The sequence below is a fragment of the Tamandua tetradactyla genome, chromosome 8 (genome assembly GCF_023851605.1).
Source record: "Tamandua tetradactyla isolate mTamTet1 chromosome 8, mTamTet1.pri, whole genome shotgun sequence".
NCBI classification, from domain to species: domain Eukaryota; kingdom Metazoa; phylum Chordata; class Mammalia; order Pilosa; family Myrmecophagidae; genus Tamandua; species Tamandua tetradactyla.
The window spans coordinates 14,059,264-14,081,534 of NC_135334.1; the positions used below are offsets into that span (position 1 = coordinate 14,059,264).

General features: G+C 35.4%; 1 protein-coding gene across 1 annotated transcript; it reads right to left on the bottom strand.

Moving 5' to 3' along the window:
• Window positions 1–19,386: 19,386 nt before the first annotated feature.
• On the bottom strand, window positions 19,387–20,319 carry LOC143643207 (olfactory receptor 8B3-like). Its single transcript, XM_077111965.1, has one exon. It carries the CDS (start codon window positions 20,317–20,319, stop codon window positions 19,387–19,389), a length of 933 nt encoding a protein of 310 aa, XP_076968080.1.
• Between the last annotated feature and the right edge of the window lie 1,952 nt (window positions 20,320–22,271).

Consider the following 22,271-nt stretch of genomic DNA (forward strand, 5'->3'; position numbering starts at 1 on the left):
CTTTCTTGTTCTTCTGTAATTCTTCTGTTTTTCTCAGCCAAATTTTTAAAGCTGCACCTTTTATTTTTATATTCTAATTTTATGGCTCTGTGAGGGCACTAGTATATATATATAAATATATATTTGTATTTCTTTCTGATTTACAGTTTTAACATATATATAAGTATCATGAAATTCACTCATTCAAATATCACTCAGGATATTTGAAAATTTCATACTGGATACAATTTAAAACATTCCATTCCACTCCTATTATATTTTATATGCTATAAGAGATAGATATTATAATTTTCAGCTTTTGTGAGTCTAAAAATATTTATTCTCAATTATTCAAAATAACTTCACTATGTATAGAAACGTAAGTTAACAGTTGAAGGATTTTCTTTCAGTAATTTAATTGTATTTATGCATTGTCTACTGAATTATGCATTTAATGAAAGTCTGTTGTCATTCTTGCCTTTTTCTATTATTTGTAAAGGGTCTTTCCTTCTTCTGGTAGCTTTTTAACATTTTCCTTTTTTTTGTCATTTTTACATAATTTATAGCCATGGATTTTGGAGAAATTTTTCTTAAGCTGCTTCTACATAAAGTTCTTTGAGATTCTTGAGTCTATAGGCTTGTACATTTCATCAAATAATGAAAATTATCTATTCCAGTAATTTTTATTAATTTCGTTTTTGAGATTACAATATATTACATCACTTGAGGTTTTCTCATAGCTCAGTAATATTCTGTTCATTTTTTAAAGTATATTTCTCTTTTGTTTCTATTGCTATGCCTTGGAGTTCATTTTATTCTTTAGTGCCCAATCTGCTGTTCATTACATTCAGTACATATTTTTTTCAGACATGGTATTATTCATGTCTTGAAATTCTAATTGCGTTTCTTTATAACTCTTGCATTTCTCTACGCAGCATGCTGCTTCTTTCTTCTACGTCCTTAAAGAAATGATTCATCACTACTAAGGTCTTTATTGTCCTTATCTAACTAACTGAAGCATATGTGTAATTTCTGGCTACATTTCTAAAGAATGATTTTTGTCTGCATTATGGTCTTTAAAGTTATTCCATCCTGTTGAACTTTCTGTGCTTGATCAGCATCAAATGTTCAATCTCTACTCTCTCTCTCTCCCCTGTTAACCAGTGTTCTCAACTTTAACTCTCAAAGTTTACTCATTACTGTTAGTTCATATTATTGAGACCATACATACAAGCATAATGTCTTCAAGTTTCATCTATGTTGTTACCTGCTAGCTTGCTTTATTTCATCTTATGGCTATGTAATATTCCATCATATTTACATACTACAGTCTCTTCAGGCATTCATCCATTGATAATCACTTGGGCTGTTTCCATCCCTTGCAATTTTGAATAATGGCACTATAAGCATCAGTTTGAAAATGTCCATTTGTGTCATTGTCTTCAGTTCTTCTGAATGCCTACCTAATAATGGGATAGCTGTATCATATGACAATTCTGTACTTATTTCCTGAAGGATAGACAAACTGCCTTCCAGATTAGTTGTACCATTCTACATTCCCATCAACAGTGAATGAGTATACTTTTTTCCACATCTTCTCCAGCACTTGCAATTTTTTTTTAATAATGGCCATTCTAGCAGGTGTGAGATGATATCTTATTGTGGTTTGGATTTACATTTCTCTAATAGCCATTAGGAATGAACATCTTTTCCTATTTTTTTGAGCAATTTGTGTTTCCTCTTCTGCAAAACATCTGTCCATATCTTTTGCACATTTTAAAATTAAAATTGGGTTGTCTTTTTGTTGTTGAGTTGTAGAATCTCTTTATATATTCTCAACATTAAACCTTTATCTGATATATGTTTAACTCAAATATTATCTTCTATTGAGTAAACTTCCTTTTAACTTACTGACAAAGATTTTGATGCATGAAAATTTTTTATTGCTTTTGCTTTCGGAGTATGGTTTAGGAAGCCACTTCATATCACAGGACTTATATTTCCACACATTTTCCTCAAAAGTTTTATTATCTTAGTTCTAACATACAGGTCTTTGATCCATTTTATGTTGATTTTTATATAAGGTGTGATATATGGGTTGTCTTTCGTTGTTTGGGATATATATATACATCCATTTATCCAAACACTATTTGTTGAAGGAGTTTCTCTGTTCCAATGGATTTGGCTTGACCACTGTATCAAACTGAATGTCAAAGAACAGAAAGAAAACAAAGCCATACAGTAGGAAAACGCCAGTTAAAAGAGTGAAAACAAGCTCCAGAATAAGCTAATTAAGGAAATTAAATATCTAGATGCCAGCAACAAATGAGTCATACAAGGAAATTGAAGATATGTGCCAGTCAAAGGAACAAACCAACACTTCAAATGAGATACAGGAGCTGAAACAACTAATTTAGGATATTTGAACAGACATATATAATCTCATCAAAAATCCAATTAATGAGTTGAGGGAGGATATAAAGAAGACATTGGTTAAACATAAAAAAGAACTTGAACATTTGAAATAACAAATCACAGAACTTATGGGAATGAAAGGCGCATAGAAGATATTAAAAAAAAAAGGAAACCTACAACAGTAGATTTAAAGCGGTAGAAGAAAGGATTAGTGAACAAGAAGACAGGACATCTGAAATCCTACACACAAAAGAAGAGATAAGAAAAAATGAAAAAATAGAAGTGTCTTAAAGAACAGAATGACAGCATGAAACACACAAATATGAGTATTATGGGTGTCCCAGAAGGAGAAGAGAAGGGAAAAGGGGGAGAAATTCCTCACTGGAGGAAATAATCACTGAAAATTTCCTGTCTTTATGAAAGACATAAAATTATAGATCTAAAAAGTGCAGCATACCCCAAACAGAATAGATCCAAATAGACATACCTCAAAACACATACATAATAGATCCAAATAGACATACTCCAAGATGCTTACCAAGCAGGTTATCAAATGTTAATGACAGAAGATTTTGTAAGCAACAAGAGAAAAGTCATCCATTACATGTAAGGGAGTCTCAATAAGATTATATGTGCATTTCTCAGAAGAAACCATGGAGATGAGAAGGCAGTGGTATGATACAGTTAAGATTCTGAAAGGAAAAATAAAACTGCCAACCAAAAATTCTATATCCAGCAAAACTGTCCTTCAAAAATGAGGGGGAGATTAATTTTTTTCAAACAAACAGTCCCTGAGAAATTATCTGACTAAGAGACCAGCTCTACAAGAAATACTAAAAGAAGCACTACAGACAGATAGGAAAAGGCAGAAGAGATAGTACTGGAGAAGTAAGGTAAAATGAGAGAAAATTTACATATAACATATAAAATCCAAAGACAAAATAACAGAAGAAATTGCTGCCTTTATAGTAATAATATTAAATGTTAATGAATTAAACTCTCCAATCAAAAGACATAGACTGGCATAATGGATTGACAAACAGGACCCATCTATAGGATATCTACAGGAGACTCATTTTAGACCCAAGGACAAAAGTAAGTAGAAAATGAAAAGTTGTGAAAATGTATTTTATTTAAACAACAACCAGAAAAGAGCAGGGATAGCTATACTAATAGCCAAGAGATTAGATGGCAAATGGAAAACAATTGAAAAAGACAATGACGGACACCATGTATTAGTAAAAGGAACAATTCAAGAAGAAGACATAACAATCACAAATATTTATGCACCAAGCCAAGTTGTCCCAAAATGCATGAAACAACTCTGACAACACTGAAAGGAAAAACAGACACTTCTGCTATTATAGTTGGAGACTTCAATTCCTCACTCTTATCAGTGGATAGAACATTTAGAGAGATGACAAAGCGGAAAAAGAGATTTTGAGTAATATCATAAATGAACTAGACTTAACAGGCATTTACAGAACACTACACCCCACAACAACAGGATACTCATTTTTCTGAAGTGCTCATGGATCATTCTCAAGGGATCATTTCCATTAATGAGAGAAGTATATTGAAGTCTCCAACTATTATTGTAGAGGTGTCTACTTCTCCCATAAGTGTTGTCAATGTTTCCCTCCTGTATTTTGGGGCACTCTAGATCAGTGCATAACTACTTATGTTTCTTATGTCTTCTTGATGAATTGTTCATTTTATTAATACATATGGTCTTTTTGTATCTCTTTAAATAGTTTTACATTTGAAGTCTAATTTTTTGGATATTGGTATAGCTCACCCTGCTCTTTTCTCTTTGTTGTTTGTATGAAATATCTTTGTCCAGCCTTTCACTTTCAATTTACTTTTGTCCTCGGGACTGTGTGTCTCTTGTACACAGCATATAGATGGAGCTGGCTTTATAATCTATTCGGCCAATCTGTCTTTTATTGGAAAGTTAATCTATTAACATGCAATGTTATTGAAAGGAAGTACTTTTCTACCATTTTGTCTTTTGAATTTTATATGTCACATCTTCTCTTTTTCTCTTTTTACCCTTAATTAAAGTCTTCATTTTTGCACTCTTTTCCAGACCTCTCTATCCTGTATTTTCCTATGTACCTATAGTTCTCCCTTTAGTATTTCTTATAGAGCTGGTCTCTTATTCACAAATTTTCTCGTTGACTATTTGTCTGAAAATATTTTAAACTCTCCCTTATTTTCGATGAACTGTTTTGTTGAATATAGAATTCTTGATTGGCAGGTTTCCACCTTCATGTCTACTCCATGGTTTTTCTGCAAAATATGCTCATATTCTTATTGAGCTTTCCTTATATGTGATGGATCACATTTCTCTTGATGTTTTCAGAATTCTATCTTTCCCTTTGACATTGGGCAAGCTAATAGGTCTTTGAGTAGGCCTATATGGATTCTGTTTGGCTGCACTTCTTGGATCTGTAATTTTGTGTCTTTCAAAGAGATGGGAAATTTTCAGTGATAATGTCTTCTATTATTCTTTCTGCCCCTTTTGCCTTCTTTTCTCCTTTTGGGACACACATTACACATATATTTGTGTGCTACTTCTTGTCATTTAATTACCTGACACTCTGATAATATGTTTTCATTCTTTTCCTTACCTGTTCTTTTGTTTAAGGGATTTCAGATGTCCAGTCCTCTAGGTTGCTAATCCTTTCTTTAACCACTTTAAGTCTGTTATTGTAAGTTTCCATTTTATTTTAAACTTTTAAAATTGTAAAATATATGTGAAAAGCAAAGAAAGAAAAAAATCCAATAATTTCTAACCACACTTCAACAATTAGTTATAGAATAGATGCTAGATTTTGCCAAGGGCAACCATTTCACCATCTCAGATTTTCCTTCTAGCTTCTCCAAAACATTTGAGTATAGAATGAATATTATTACAACGATTCAGCAGTCATTCTCATTTGTTAAATCCTACTTTCTCTGTAATATCTCCTTCCTCTCCCTTGGTTCTTCTTTCCCATTGCATAGCAATCTTTGGGCAATGCCGCTTCTGACTTTTTCATGTCAGAATCGGTGTCAACACTAAGGGATAAGGAGATGTAATTAATTGATAATCTTGGAGAGGTTGGTCTATTGGCATTTGATGATTTATCTGACACAGGAAACTTCCAGAAATTATAGGTTCCAGAAGGGCAAACCTAGTGCATGTAAACTTTATAAAGTATCAGTTCTAGCCTTAGGTGTTCTTAAGGGTCAACAGGAGTGATGCTGGTTGAGGTTTAGCAGACCATAGCTATTATACTGTCTAACTGAGGCTAGCCCAGAATAGCCACTTTACTCCATTTGATCTCTCTTTGCTCTGAGGCCTGTTTTTTTTTATTATGCCTTATTTTACTCTTCTGCTCTGAAAGGTGTTTTTGATCCCATGATGCCAGGCCAAGACTTTCCCCAGTAGCCACATCCCATGTTGTCAGTGAGATTTTCACCCATGAATGTCATGTCCCACATAAAGGGAAGATAATGATTCTTCTTGCAGTGTTGGGTTTAGAGAAAGGCCACATTTGAGCAACAAAGAAGCTTCTTGGAAGAAACTCCTAGGCCATCTTATGGGTAGTCTTAGTTCCTCTTCTACAGAAAGAGATTCTATGTGGGCACCCTCAGAATGTAGGGCTCATCCTATTTTCAAGGAGTTCCCCAAGGGAGTACTTGGAGTTTCCCAGAGGGAAAGTTTAATAGTTCCATGTATATGATTTTGTACATATGTGTGTGTGTGTGTGTGTGTGTGTGTGTATTTCCCCCCTTTTAGACTCTCAAATGACTCTACCAACACTTTTTGCTCATCTGCCCACTATAGTCTGATGTATCCTGATATTATATTAAGCTACACAGAAATACAAGGTCTTGTTTCCGTTCTTGGTTCCAAGAGTTTGGGTTGTTTAAATGAACTCTCCAGACAGTTTGACTAAGGTTAATTCTTACAGAAAATTTGAGTTCTAGACATGATAAAACTCTCTGCCTTTGCTCTCAGATTGTAGGTGAAGGTCTAGAATACATACAGTATCATCTTTTTCTCTGAATTCTAATTTACCTTAGACCCAACCAGATTGGTTTCTAATTTAAACTCTAATTGAAGCCTGATCTCTTATTCAGCTACTTTAACTGTTATTATATATAGCTATGCTATCTTTCAGGGCTGCAGTACTCTATTTCTGGGTCTTAAGTGTCACAGAGTTACTCAAAATTCCAGGGAAGTGCCAGCTGATATCATATGGCTGTGTCTCACATCTAGAAATACAGTTACAACCTCAGACTAAGTGTGGCTGCTATATGGGCTTAACAATCTAGGCTCCCTTTTCCTTATAAGTATGTTATGAGAGAGACCTTACCATATTTGTTCCTTTGTTTCTGGCTTATTTTGCAGAATACATTGTCTTGTCACCAAGGTTTATTCAGTTTGTTTTATGCCTCTCAACATCCTTCCTTTTTGCATCCGCACCATGGTCCATCATAAAAATTTATCACTCTTCACAATTCTGCTTCTCATTCATTATATCCTTGGGCTCCCTCCATCTGTTGGACATCATAGGTAGCATTCAAAATAGACTATGTCAGACAGTAACCTCGCTTGGTTGTATGAACAGCAACATTCTCAATTTTAGATAGTTTCTTTGGTCTGTAACAACAAAGAACTGGCAAAAACAGCATCACCACCTATCAAATCAAAACTACCCTTTGTCACTTGTCTCTCCCCAACAACTAGATTCCCCTGGAAGTACTGTGATAATGCTGATGTCTTCCTGTTAACTATTGGCCATAGCATGCATTTTTAGTCTCCTCCTATATCCCTTTACTATTGACTCTTTGTCCACCACTGAAACTTTCAAATAGTTCATGCCAGAACTTATTTATGATTGTAGATTTAAACAGTGGGATACATGGAACTACGCATCATCTTTCAGTTATATTCCCCTTAAATATGGCTATGTTATTTATAAGCCTGTTAATTTTTTACCATCACTTTTATCCATTCTTTACATTTAGGTTCAGCCTCTTTTAGAGGCCTATAGTCTGCCTCTAGCTTTTGTGTACCTCTAAATATGCTGTAATCTACAGTGTGACCTCTGAGATTACCTTTACCATAGTCAAAATAGTGAAATCATACAGTATCTGTCCTTTTGTGTCTGACTTATTATATCCTAAAGGTTCATCTACATTGTCATATGCTTTGGTACCTCATTTTGTCTTACTGTTGCATAATATTTCATGGTATGTATATACCACATTTTTTAATCCAGTCATTCTTTGATGGGTACTTGGGTTGTTTCCATCTTTTGGCAGTTGTGAATAGTGCTCCTATGAACATCAATGTGCAAATGTCTGGTTGTGTCAGTGCTTTCAGATCTTTTGGCTATATGCTGAGTAGTGGTATTGCCAGGTCATTGGGCAACTCAATATTTAGTTTTCTGAGGAATTGCAAACTGTCTTCCACAGTGACTGCACATTAATTCATTTCCACCAATAGTGAGTACATCTTCCAGTTTTTCCATATCCTCTTCTGTAGTTTTCTGTTTTTAATAGCCATTCTTACAGATGGTAAGGTGGTATGCCATTGTCGTCTTAATTTTCACTTCCCTTATGGCTAATGAAAATGAGCATCTCTTCACGTGCTTTTCAATCATCTGTATTTCCTCTTCAGAAAAGTGTTTATACCTATCCTCTGCTCATTTTATAATTAGGTTGTTTGTATTTTTGTAGTTGAGCTGTATAACGTCTTTATGCACACAGGATATGAAGCCTTTACCTGATATTTGGTTTCCAAATATTGTCTCCTGTTGAGTTGGCTGCCTATTTACCTTTCTGACAGTCCTTTGAAGTACAGAAGCTTTTAAGGGGTTCCCATTTGTCTATTTTTATTTTCCTTGTTTGTGCTTTAAGTGTAAAATTTAAGAAGCTACCTCCTATTATTAGATCTTGAAGCTATTTCCCTGTATTTTCTTCTAGAAATTTCATGATACTGGCTCTTACATTTAGGTCTTTAGGACATTTTGAATTATTTTTTTTGTATATGGTGTACAATAGGGGCCCTCTTTAATTCATTTGGCTATTGATATGCAACTCTCCCATGCCCATTTCTTAAAAAAGACTACTCTATCCCAGTTCAGTGGATTTGGGACCTTATTGGAGATAAATTGTCCATAGATTTCATTGTCTGTCTCACAGTCTTGATTTGATTCCACTGGTTAATACTTCTGTCTTTATACTGGTAGCATACTCTATTAATCAATGTGACTTTATAGTAAACTTTAAAGTTAAGAAGTGATAGTCCTCCATTTTGCTCTTTTTTTTAAGGATATCTTTAGCTATTTGAGGTTCCTTTCCCTTCCAAATAAATGTGATAATGGCTTTTCCAAGTCTTTAAAGTAAGTGATTGTGATTTTGATTTATACTGCATTGAATGTTTAGATCAGTTTGGGTAGAATAGACATCTTAACAACATTCAACCTTCTTATCCATGAGCATGGAATGTCTTACCATCTATTTAGATCATATTTTAAGTTTCTATTAGCATTGTTTTCTAATTTTCTTTTACAAGATGTCAACATCCTTGGTTAAGCTTATTCTTGGATACCTGATTGCTTTGGTCATTATTTGAATGATTTTTTTCCTTAATTGCCTCTTTTAGATAGGTCTCTGTGTATAGAAAAATTAATGATTTTTGTACATCAGTCTTGTGTCCCACAAATTTGTTGATTAGCTCAAGTAGCTTTGTCATATATTTCTCAGGGTTTTTAAAGTAAAGAATCATATCTTCTTCAAATAATGAAAGTTCTGCTTATTCCTTTCATATTTGGATTCCTTTAACTTCTGTTTCTTGCCTAATTGGTCTAGCTAAAACTAAATAGCAAAACTGCTCATACAATGTTGGATAATAGTGGTAAAACGGGCATCCTTGTCTCATTTCCGATCACACAGGGAATGTTTTCCATCTCTCACTCTTAAGTATGATGCTGGCTATGGGTTTTTCATATTTGCCCTTTATATTATGAAATTTTCCTTCAATTCTTATCTTTTGACATGTTTTGATCAGGAATAGATGCTGAATTTTATCAAATGCTTTTTCAGCATCAATTGATATGATCAGGTGATTTTTCCCTTTCAATTTGTTAATGTGTTGTATTACGTTGATTGATTTTCTTGTGTTGAACCATCCTTGCTTTCCTGGAATAAACCACATTTGGTCACGATGTATAATTATTTTAATGTGTCACTGGCATTTGAAGAATGACATACTCTGCTTAGTGAAAAATGGGAAGACAGGAGTGGAAACATTGCTTGATTCTTGTTCCCAATGGCACAATACAACTGGTGTACTGGCGTAGACCCCCTCCAATAACAAAATGGCATCCTAATCTTATATTATCCAATCATTGCAGAGCCATTTGTCTTGTTAGAAGAGACAGAAACAAGAATATTCAAAGTGAAAATATATAGATATATACAAATCCTTCCTTAATTGTATTCTCAGCCAGGAAAAGCATGAGAAGGAGAAGAAACTTTACAGATAGTGAAGAGAAGAAGAAAACCTACTCTAACACAGAATAAATTTTGATAGAAAGCTCAAATTTCCTTCAGCATAAGAAATGAGTAGGATAAAAAGGCAGGCAAGAAGAATATTGTAAATAAACCCACCGAACCTCCTTCTCCTGCAACTACCTGCACAGTAGATCACATTTCTAATTAAAACTTTCTCCTACACAGTGTCTTTCTCACAGAAATTTGTTTCAAGCTGTAGATTAAGGGATTCATCATGGGAACCCCATTGGTGTAAAGGACAGAAGATATTTTTCCCACATTCATAGATATGGAAAAAGATAGCTGTAGATATATAATGCAGTTGATGTAAAAAACAGAGAAACAGTCATGTGGGAACTGCAAGTGCTGAAGGATTTTGGACCTGCCCTCAGTAGAACTTACATGTGGAACGCTGCAGAAGATGAGACCGTAAGAAGTACGGTGAGACAGGGCACAAAGATATCAATGACACCAACAATGAAGACCACCAGCTCATTGAATAAGGTGTCCATGCAGAAGAGCTGGAGAACAGGGAGGATGTCACAGAAATAATGATCAGTGGTGTTGCAATCACACAAAGTCAGTCTCAGCACATACCCAGTGTAGGCAATAGCACAAGAAAATGCCATGAAGTAGAAACCAAAAATAAGTCTGGAGGGCACTTTCAAGGACATCATAACGTAATCCACAAAAGTGGATTACAGATAGGCACATAATGATCATAGATCATTGATGTAAGCACATAACACTCAGAGATGGCAAAAGAGCAGAAGGAGAGTTGGTTCATGCGTCCCTGGTAGGAAATAATATGCTCTTTGATAAGAATTTGATCAGCATTTGGGTATAAAGTAATGGAAGTCTGTGAAGGGTGGGTTAAAGAAGAAAAAGTATATGGGAGTGTGAAGGTGGCAATTCAGCCCAATTAGAGTTATGAAGCCCAAGTTTCCCAACACAGTGAACACATACATTGATAGAAAAAAAAATGCAAAGTGGAATTTGGAGATCTTCATGGTCTTTTAGGCCAACAAGAATGGATTCGGTCATGAAAGACCCATTTTCAATAAAAATTCTGCTCTGTAGAATCTGTGGTGACAAGAAAAAATGCTTACATTAAATAATTGTATTAAATGGCAACCTAGTCCTCCACAATAGCTCTAAGAGGAATGGGCTCAATAATTGGAATGTCTGAGACTAGTCCAGCATGGACCCAAGTAACACAGGTTTCCCAGTATTATGGCTTTAAAGCTAAAAGAACACGGATACCTTACCCCACAAAGTGAAGTCCAGTGTGGCAATATAAAATCATGACTACTGGAAAACTCAGGCAAGAAAGCAGATAGACAAGAACAGAATCCTTCTCTTTCCTATCTTTTCTCTTTATTCACCTGAGCCTCACTTCAGCAGGTAAACTGGAGGAAGAGGCACTGGCAACCTGTTTAACTGGCCTGTTTAACATACAGTTTAGATGCTGGTGGTGTGAGACCATGACCATTTTTTCTAGTTCCAAACTAAGGGACCAGAATCTAGGAGAAGTCCAGTAGCTCCCCTAAATCACAGAATAAAAGCCATTTCTAGAGCAGTGAGAGTTGCCTCCCTGAAGAGGGAAACTACACACTAGGATATGGGAACCCTGAGGACCCTGTGTGTTTGGATGTTCTCTGCTGCCCTCTCAGAGTCTTCCACCTGATTCACTTGCATGTTCAGACAATACAATATGGAGTAAAAGTAGCATTTCTTAAAACCTGGACCTCCATCACAAAATAAGGAGGAAATAATATGAATGGAATTGAGGACCTCACCCTATTCAGGCAGAAAAATCTGACCTCCCAGATTGCAGATATTTACTTGTGTGGACACTGAAAGGCAATTCTGAATTCTGAAATGTTGGTTTCTTTGACACTAACAGGATACAGATCAGACTTAAGATCAAATATGTCCTGGAAATCATTCAGAGCTACAGGTCACAATTTCTGATTTAACATTAAGCCTCTTCAAATGTCAATAGGAGAACTGAGCATTCTTCAGTAAAGATGCAGAAGATTTAGTGTTGGTTCAATCATATAATGTATTTACTTATAAACAGATTATTGACTTGCTCAGTTTCTTCTATCAGAACAGATTCTGAAATAGAAAAATAAGGGGATTGTATTTTCACTATCAACCACTGTATGTCTTTAGTTTCTTAGGGACACAATAATTAACTCACATTTCATTTCATTTGTGATCTGTGCATGCCCCAGTGCAGAGCAAACATGGAACTCTGTTATCCATACAGTCCTCAACTCTGAAGGGAAATCTGTCTATTGCCTTTTTATTTCATCCTTGCATCCCATATCAAGAGGTGTATTTCCACATGAATATAGCCTACAAGTTCTATATTCTTTAATAGAAATTTCTGAAGGATTGTAGTAACTAACTTCATTTGTTTCTCCTCTGGTATATCTGCATATAAATTGTAATGTGTTGCCTTCTTTCTACTGTCTTTATTTCTAAACACCTAGTGGAACTTTCTACCTAAATATCATTCATGGATCTTAAATGTAGTCTTTCAGTATCTGAAGTCATCAATTTCTTCTCATCATAACAGTTAAGAATTTGGGCTCTGGAGTTGGAGGCCATGTGTTTGAATATTACTACCATAATTCCTGACTAACACATTCAGCAACCTATTTAAACACTCTCTGCCTCAGAGAGTGTGTCAGACACTGAGGGCCATAGTGGCATGTCTTTTATTGGGTTGTAGGGACTGTAAATTAAGCTAATAGAAGTCAAGTGCCTGACATGGCAAATAGGCCATAAATATCAGCCGTCATGACTTATGCTCTCAAAGCTTCCAACAGACACTTCATCTAAACACTCATCAAGCATTATTCTTTTTAGTTTAATTTCTGTGCTCTCCTGTTAGGACAGAGGCCACTTCTGTCTTGTGTACAATTTTGTTCTTCCTACCAAGTCCAGTATAGAGTACATAGTAGGGACTCAATAAATATTTGTGGAAATTAAGTTGTTCTTGGGCTGTAAACCCTTGGAATAGTCACCATATTCCTCACCTGCTAAGCAATAGGACCTGCCACGACAATGTCCTCCACCCACTCCCAAGCTACCACCTGAGTTCAGGAACTTTATAGAGTAAACCTGAGCTGTATTACTGAACTGTCACAGCTTTCTGACTTTGTTCTAGAATTTCCCACATATTCACTCTAATTCAGCCATGCACACTGCTGCTAGAATAATCTCTGAAAAGACAGGTCTGTCTTTCCCTTGCTCAACATTATTTAGTGCTTCTTCCTTGCTCACTACACAGTAGAACTTGTAATAAAAAGATAAGTTCTTAAATATGAGTACAACTTTCTTAAAGAAAGGGAAACTGAAGCAGAGCTATAACTGATGAGAAGTCATGAAAGAGATATTCTGATTGGTTTAATTTTTTAAGCACAATTGTTTTTTGCAGTATCTGAATCTTCTTAGAAAATACTATAAAGAGAGTATTGGGTAATGTTTACATTACAGTGAATGGATGCATATAATGAACTGTAGACATTAGTTAGGTGAAACTGATGATGTTTAAAATTGAAGTTTCTATCAGAACAAACCATTCTTTACAATGGTAAATTGCGGTTTTTCTCATCAATGCTTATCAAGAAGAAACAAGAATTATCCAAATATATTGATGTATTACATAATGTATTTTCTTGAGTTTAGTGTCTTTATTCAGTACCCCTGAACCATGTTATGATGTAGAAAGTTTCTATATACAAGTTGCAGAATGTTCAATTAATACCTAGTAAATATGAGCTTATTTTTCCCACCTAAACATAAATGTATAGGTAGAGTGTCATAGTGTCAATTCAACAGATGAAATTCTCACCAAGGCACCAGGCTCTTTCACTCACTGTCCTCAGTCTCTGAGACTTAGTCTTCATCATTGTGTCTCATGGTCACAAAATGATTGCCATGTATTTAGGAATCACATTGTCACACAACCGTATCCAAAAAAAGAGAGCAAGAGAATAAAAAAAAGAATTCCCCTCACACTTCTTTTGAAGAACATTTTCTTCAGAAACTGATACATAACTCTACATTAGTTTCTTCTGTCAAAATTATGACACGTGACCAACATTAACTGCAAGTAGAACTTGCACAACAGTATCTCCAACATTTAGCCTCTATCCCTGAAAGAAGATTCTTACATAAGTGAGCAGTGGGGGACATCAGTATTGCTTGCCACAATAAAGAAGCTATTGATACATGTTTTGATAGGAAAATATGTTTACTCACTTTTGGCTTATAATGTATTTGATCTATTTTAAATTTTGCTTTGTTATGCTTCATATCAACTAACCTGACTCAGGAAAATCTACTAATTATATAAATATATATGCATATTCATGTTAAATTAAACATGTACACACACACACACACACACACACACACACACACATATATATATATATATTTACACATCTGCCTCTCATATAGGCTGGAAGGAGCATCAAGCTATGCTTAAACAGTAAGAAATTTCTTGATGTCCATAGAACATCAGACTTTCTTAATCTTTTCCAAATGCAAAATAAGGAAAACCTCCAAAAACATGAAACAATGACTTGCATTGCCAAAATTATATTGACTTTTGTAGGAGGGGCTTGGAGGAGTGGCAACCACAAATAGAGAAAGAAGGAATAGACCATTTGGGCAGTGAAGTTATGATTCAGAAAAGTAAAGATTAAGCATTCTGAAATTTCAATTTTAGGTTTGATATTGAATGTCTTTGCTACCTATCTCTTGTTTTGGCTCTTCTCAATATATAATATAAGATGTGGAAACTGATAGACTCACAAAATTTGATAAGTAGAAGGGGAATTCATGACACAGTCCACAAGTTAAGGGTCTTAAGTTAAGAGAAATCAATGACATAAATTAAAGATTACATTATCAATTTATATGTTCTGGTAACACCACAACTGCTTATGGGATTAGAGAAGAGAGACACTAGGCTCCCTTCACTGGCATCTTTGCAACAATCCTTGCTCTCCATCTCAATGAGATTGTGACCGTAGATAATAAAGCTTCAATTCAGAGTGATGTTGAATTAAGAGCTGTCTAGCCTGACTGTAGTTACCTCTTACATGTGCAGTAGAGATGGAGCAACACAATGGGGATCTGTTCATCCATATTTATGTGACCAGTGCATTCAATTTCATCCTTTGTCCAAAACAAAGTTAGCCTTGCTTGACTGCATGCTTTCTTCCCTCAAAACTGGCTGAAAGTTTGAAATGCATGAATAGATCAAAAGCCTGAAAATGCTGAATGTAAAGGTAAATATCAATGACATTTATGGACAGTAGGAGTTAGAAATGTTCCCTGGCAAATCACACAATCTGTCTGTACATGCATTATCTCAAGAGAAGTACAGAAATCTGGAGTTCACATTACTGTGGCTATTGACTGTCTTATCACAGGTGTATGTATTGGAGAAATTTCTGCCTCTGAGAGTTTGCTAGAAAATAAGTTACCTTCCTGGTCTGTAACATAAATCATGGTATAGTAGAGTGGGAACACTTGGTCCTCAGGGAAAGGACTTCTCAAAAATTGCAGTTGCACTAGAATGAGAATTTTCTTCAGCATTAAACCCTCACAATAAAACATAAATCTGAACAAATATTTGTCATGCAAGACAAAGGCTGATGTCATGCCCCAAATTGGAGAAAAATAAAATACATAGCAATTATGTAATATGATATCCTTTATTACCTCATGAATAAAACAAATAAAAAGAAAAAGAAAACATCATTAGGAAAATTGGTTATATTTGAATAAGGTCTAATAAACAATACTAGTTTTCTGGTTTTGAAAAATCACACTGACGCTAGGTAGTACATTAGTTTTAGAGAAGTTGGATGAAGGACAGAGAGGACTTCTGTAAACAATTTTTGCAAAATAAAATATCAAAAATTCAAATAAAATTAAAATAATTAGAAATGCTAATGTTGTGGTGGTGTTGGGCACTAAAAACATTAAAATCCCAAATTATTTGTGTTTTATCCATTATTTGTAATTATTTATTTATTATTGTATTTCATGAAATTATTATTTTTATTTATAAATCTCATTATTGTTATTAAAACAAGATAATCAATTTTGATAAATATGTCTCCTACACCCATATCTCTGACTTTCTAAATATACAAAGCATAAAAAACATTAGAGAAATAAAAATAGCCTTTACCATCTAGATATTTATTGACATTGTCAAGCAGAGTTTAAGTTCACAAATATTTTTAGGAATATAGCTCATTATCATTACTATATACTTATGTTTCATGATAAATCTCATTTAAAAGAAAAACAATAGCTAGAATATTTCATCTAACCTAATGTGCACTATTTTTCTTTAGCTGGCAACAAAATTCATAATAAACACTATATGCTCTTTTTAAAAAATTTAATGTCATTTTAGATTTTAAGTTTTATAATGTAAACCACCCTCCACACTTTAGGGCTCATAAGGTACATGTAATTTCTCCCCACTTATATGTTATTATTATTCACAATGTAATATTTTATTATTTTTATTGAAATAAGATTACCCAAATAAAGAAGTATTTATTGACCACAGTGTTCTAAATACCAAAGCAGCAAAGCATTGGAGTTTTAAAAGTTTAGCTTCAATTTAAACATCTCTATTGTATTATTGGTGAGAGGGAAGTTAAGTAGGATCACAAAGTGTTTCAAGGAAAATGATTAATTATCATTAATATACACATTTCTTTCATGATTAGAGCTTGATGTAAATGAGTAAAACAATGTCTAAAATGATTCATCTAACTTAATGTTCAAATTTTTTTTTTATTGAGAGATTCTTCCAATAGAAAAACAATTTGTATCAAAAGGGACAGAAACGAAAAGAAAAAAGATAAACAAACCTCCAGCCTAGATGAACAATTTTCTAGAAATAGAGGTAAGTGAAAATCAGGCAGGCTGACATTGGAGTCAGAGAACGGGCATGAGTGGTGTTCTAGTTTGCTAGCTGCCAGTATGCAATATACCAGAAGTGGAATGACTATTAACAAAGGGAATTTAATGAGTTGCTAGTTTACAGTTCTAAGGCTGAGAAAATGTCCCAATTAAAACAAGTCTATAGAAATGTCCAATTTAAGGCATCCAGGGAAAGATACCTTGGTTCAAGAAGGCCAACGACATTCAACGTTTCTCTCTCATCTGGAAGGATACATGGTGGACATTGCAGCGTCTGCTGGCTTTCACGTGGCTCTACCAAAAGGGACTCTCTCCAAAATGTTTCCTCATAAAGGATTCCAGCAAGCAACTCCACCTTCAGTGGGTGGATGGAGACACACCTCCATGGAAACCATCTAATCAAAAGTTACCACCCACAATTGGGTGGGTCGCATCTTCATAGAAACAATCAAAATGCTCCCAGCAGCAATATTGAGTGAGGATCAAAGTGCATGGCTTTTCTGGGGTCCACCACAGATTCAGACCGGCACAAGTGGCCAGTTAAGCCTTAGGCAAGGATTTAGCAGTGCTAAATATCTAAAAAAAATAAAAACAAAGCAAAACAAAACAAAAACTAGCTATGCTAAATTTCACAAGATACCTGTTGAGTGGGAATAAGAAAAATAATGAAGTAAACTTAGTCAGTTGTTTAAGTTGATACTTGATATACCAGATTAAGGATTTTTACAGTAGTCATTGTTTGACCAGTTTCTTCAGAAGAGAAGTAATCTAACATTCTATTCTGGAAAAGACAGTGTCACAATTGATTTTATTCACCAGATGTATCTCTTAATTTATAATTGCTCACACAGCTACGAATTCAGGTTTTAAACATGAGATCCGCATGGGGGAAGCTTATGGCAGCCAATGTAAACAGGCATGATTAGATTGTTCCCCAGGTCATCCAGGCCACTGGTTCAAATTTTCCTTAAGAAAATAATTTAAGCTCTCATCCTACCAAAGAAATCCTGTGATCCACATAACACTTCAAGGGACTTCCAAAAGAGAGAGGATAAAGGTGGGTTGGGGATTTCATTTTCCCAACATTTTGTTTCTAAATTCCTGTGTTTCACTTAACACTCAGTATTTTATCTCCTGAAGGTACTATTCTCTCTCTTTCCAATGCCACAAATATGTAGACATGCTATATCCTCTTTTATTCCCCAAAAGATAATAAACACACGGTTATTTTACAGTTTTACCAAGTTCAATGGACAGTAAAGGTAACTACAGAATTCTACAGTAAATGATACACATTCAGATGAAATTGAAGTCTGTAAACCCTCGTTTGCTATCCCCACTAAAGGACCTCTAATTTTTGACCATATGGCTCTGTTGACCTTGGCTTATGATATGCTACTGGTATGCTTTCTCAATCCTGTCATGAAATTTTGAATCACAAAGCATATGCAAACATTCAAATTTATTTTATATATTTCATTTCCCTAAAGGCACCTCCCCATTTAATCCAATCATTCTGCTATTATAAAAGTGAAGCAAGCCTCCTATTTGCCAATAAGAATAACCTAAAAAAAAATCCCAATAAAAATGCTCCCTTAAACAAACAAACAAGAAAATAATCCCACCTTGAGAGAAATTCGTATACCCTCCCGGATCAAAGCATAACTTTAAAAAATTGAAATGTTTTCCAATTTGCATTTTTATTGAAAAAAATAATTTAAAAAATTGGAAGCAAAGTATACTAGGAAGAGCAGACCTTAAAATGGGGAGGCGAAGTCCAGGCTTTTTCACTGAGAAGCTGTGTGATTTTAGTTATTGACACCCTGGGCTCCAGGTTCCTCTCCAGGCAATACTCATATATCAATCAACTATTGTACACTTGTTTAGGGATCATTCAATTATAAATAAGAAATCTCTAAGCACTTGAAGATTAGTTCATAGCTGTTACACATTCTAAGTGATATATATTTGAATTCTTTATGGAACTTTCAAGTTTGGAGGAACACTTGCATTTGAAAGAGAACTATTTCCACCCATGAAGGAAAGAAACAAAGGGATAGAAGTAGATTGTTTGACTCATGCTTCCAAAAGCACATTACAGCTGACATATAACTGTCTCAACCCCACCATCCTATGATAGAGGGTTAATCCTAGAAATATTTTATTTGATAATTAGTAGAATTATTTGCCTTTTTCACGAAGAAAATGAAAGCTAATACTGGGAGGGAAAAAACAAGGTAAAAAATTACTTTCTTGAGGTTATCGTCAAACAGGAAAAAATTGAGGAGAGGGAGAAATGTGCATAAATATTAAGGTAAGGAGGAAGACTTTACATTAAAGTGGAAATAAATTTACCCATCATGTTAAGAGACAAATATGATAGGAAGGTGACCACCAAAAAAATGTAATTGGACACAAAGCATCTCCCTGTCCTGAAACTGGACAAACAGAAATATCATCTGCTCAAAATATTCTACTTTTCCAGGTTTTTCTCAGGGCAAGTTTAACATCTTTATTCCTCAAGCTGTAGATTAAGGGGTTCATCATGGGAACCACAATGGTGTAAAACACAGAAGAGATTTTTCCCTCTTCCATAGACCTGGCAGAAGATGGCTGGAGATACATAAATGAACTTGATCCAAAGAACAGAGAAACAGCCATTATGTGGGAACTGCAGGTGCTGAAGACTTTGGACCTGCCCTGGGTGGAACTGATGTGGAGGATGCTGCAGAGAATGAAACCATATGAGATAAAGATAAGGAGACTGGGCATGATGATGTTCATGCTTGCAACAATGAAGACCACCAGCTCACTGACATGGGTGCTCGTGCAGGAGAGCTGGAGCACAGGGAGGACATCACAGAAATAATGGTTGATGGTGTTGGCATCACAGAAGGTCAGTCTCAGCATGCATCCAGTGTGGGCCATAGCACCAGAAAATGCCATCAAGTATGAACCAAAAATAAGATTAGAGCACACTTTAGGAGACATGGCAATGTTATACAAGAGTGGATTACAGATGGCCACATAGCGATCATAGGCCATTGAAGTCAACACATAGCACTCAGAGATGGCAAAAAAGCAGAAGAAATAGAGCTGGGCCATGCATCCCTGGTAGGAGATAATATTTTTCTTTGATATGAAGTTGATCAGCATTTTTGGTGTAAAAACAGAAGAATAAAAGAGATCAATAAAAGACAAGTTAAAGAGGAAAAAGTACATGGGGGTGTGAAGGTGGGAATTCAGCCCAATTAAAGTTATCAAACCCATATTTCCCAGCACAGTGATCACATACATTGCAAGAAATATGAAGAACAGGGGAAGTTGGAGCCCTGGATTGTCTGTTAATCCTACCAGAATGAATTCAGTCACAAAAGAGCCATTTCCAGTAGACATTCTGTTCTCGTGTATCTGTAGGATAAGAATAAAGGGATACATCAGAGAGCAGCCCAGATATTCCCACAATATTCCTTCCTATAAGAGTGATGGATAAATTGGGAGTGTATAAGGCTACCTCAACCAGGACAATAGAATCTGTCTTTACCACTATTATGATACTGAGTGACAGGGACTTCTTCTCTTTCAGTGCTTAAGCCAAATATAGCCAAGACCATTACCAATTTAGCCTATAGATGAAAGTCAGTTCTGCCAGTCAACAACATGAATGATGGAAAAATAAGAGACAAGGCAGTCTCCTCCCAACATTTCTTCATTCACCTGAGTCCTACCATTCCCTGTAAAACTGGAGGCAGAGGCTGTCATGCAGATTAGACACTGCAGGGTGTGAAGCATGAGCAGTGTCTCCAAACTAAGGGACCAAAGCCTAGGAAAAGTCCAGTAACTGCCCTGTGGTAGTTAGATTAGTTGTCAACTTGGCCAGGTGAAGGCACCTAGTTCTGTTGCTGTGGACAATGGTAGGTGAATGTCATCTGTTGCTAATTACATCTGCAGTCGGCTAGGAGGCGTGTCTGCTGCAATGAGTGACGTTTTGACTTAATTGGCTGGTGCTTAAATGAGAGAACGCAATGTAGCACAGCCAAGAAGCTCGGCATTCCTCATCTCAGCACTAGCAGCTCAGCCCAGGCCTTTGGAGATGCAGAAAGAAGTCACCCGGGGGAAAGTTGTTGGAACCCAGGGGCCTGGAGAGAAGACCAGCAGAGACCATCCTGTGCCTTCCACATAAGAAAGAACCTCAGTGGAAAGTTAGCTGCCTTTCCTCTGAAGAACCAACAAAATAAATCCCTTTTATTAAAAGCTGATCCGTCTCTGGTGTGTTGCATCCTGGCAGCTAGCAAACTAGAACATGCCCCAAATCACAAATTAAAGCCATGAATCTATGAGAGTGCAACTTACCTTAATGGAGGGAAATAGTGAGCCCTGAGGCCCCTTCTGACTCCTAAAATTGTCTGCTGTACCTCACGCAGATTTTTTCAACATTTCCAAGTGAGTGGTAAGATTTTAAAAATGAGGAAGCTAGCAGCATATTTAATTCCCTGGATATCCATTTTGAAATAAGGTGCATGTGATATAAATAAAATTGGCACTCACCCTCTTTTGGGCCAGAACAACTCTGAGCTTCCTCTTCACTTTTATTTACTCCTGTGGCCTAAAAGGATAGATGCCAACTCTGAGATTTTGCTTCTTTTGATGTTAAGAAATGCAGATCAGACTTAATTTCCAACATGCTCTGGAAAATTTTTCTGAGACACCTGGACCATCATTTCTGATTTTAGCTTTAAGCTCTCCAAAGCAGCAAAGAAAAAAAAGATCATTCTTCAGGAAAGATACGGAAGAATGCACTTGTTTATAAACACGTTAGAAAATTGCTAGGACTCTTCACCAGGGATCAGATTCTATATGTAATAGAAAAAATACAGGATTGTAATTAAATCCTAGACTACAATATATCTTTAGTTCCTTAGGGATGAAATATCTTACTCAGGTTTTCACTTCACCCTAGAGATTGTTTATCCATCAATGCAGAGCTAAAATGGAACTCCCACATCCCTACCATCTTCATCTACCAAGGGAAATTGGTCTGTTGCATTGTTTTCTTTCCTTGTTTTTTCCCTTTTCTTATGGAGTATTTCCACAAGGTTCTGTTAACATGTTTCTATATTCTTTTATTAGAAATTTCTCAAGATTACAGTAATAGATGTTAGCTTTCTCTCTCAGGGATATCTGTAAATAATTTATAAAATGCCTTGCCTTTCTTCTAATATCTTTATTTCTAAACACTTACAGGGAAATTTTCCCTGAATATCCTTATGAATCCTTAAGGGCAAAATTTCAGCAACTAAGGTCATCAAATTATTATCATTATGTAGTTAGAAGACATGTATTCGATT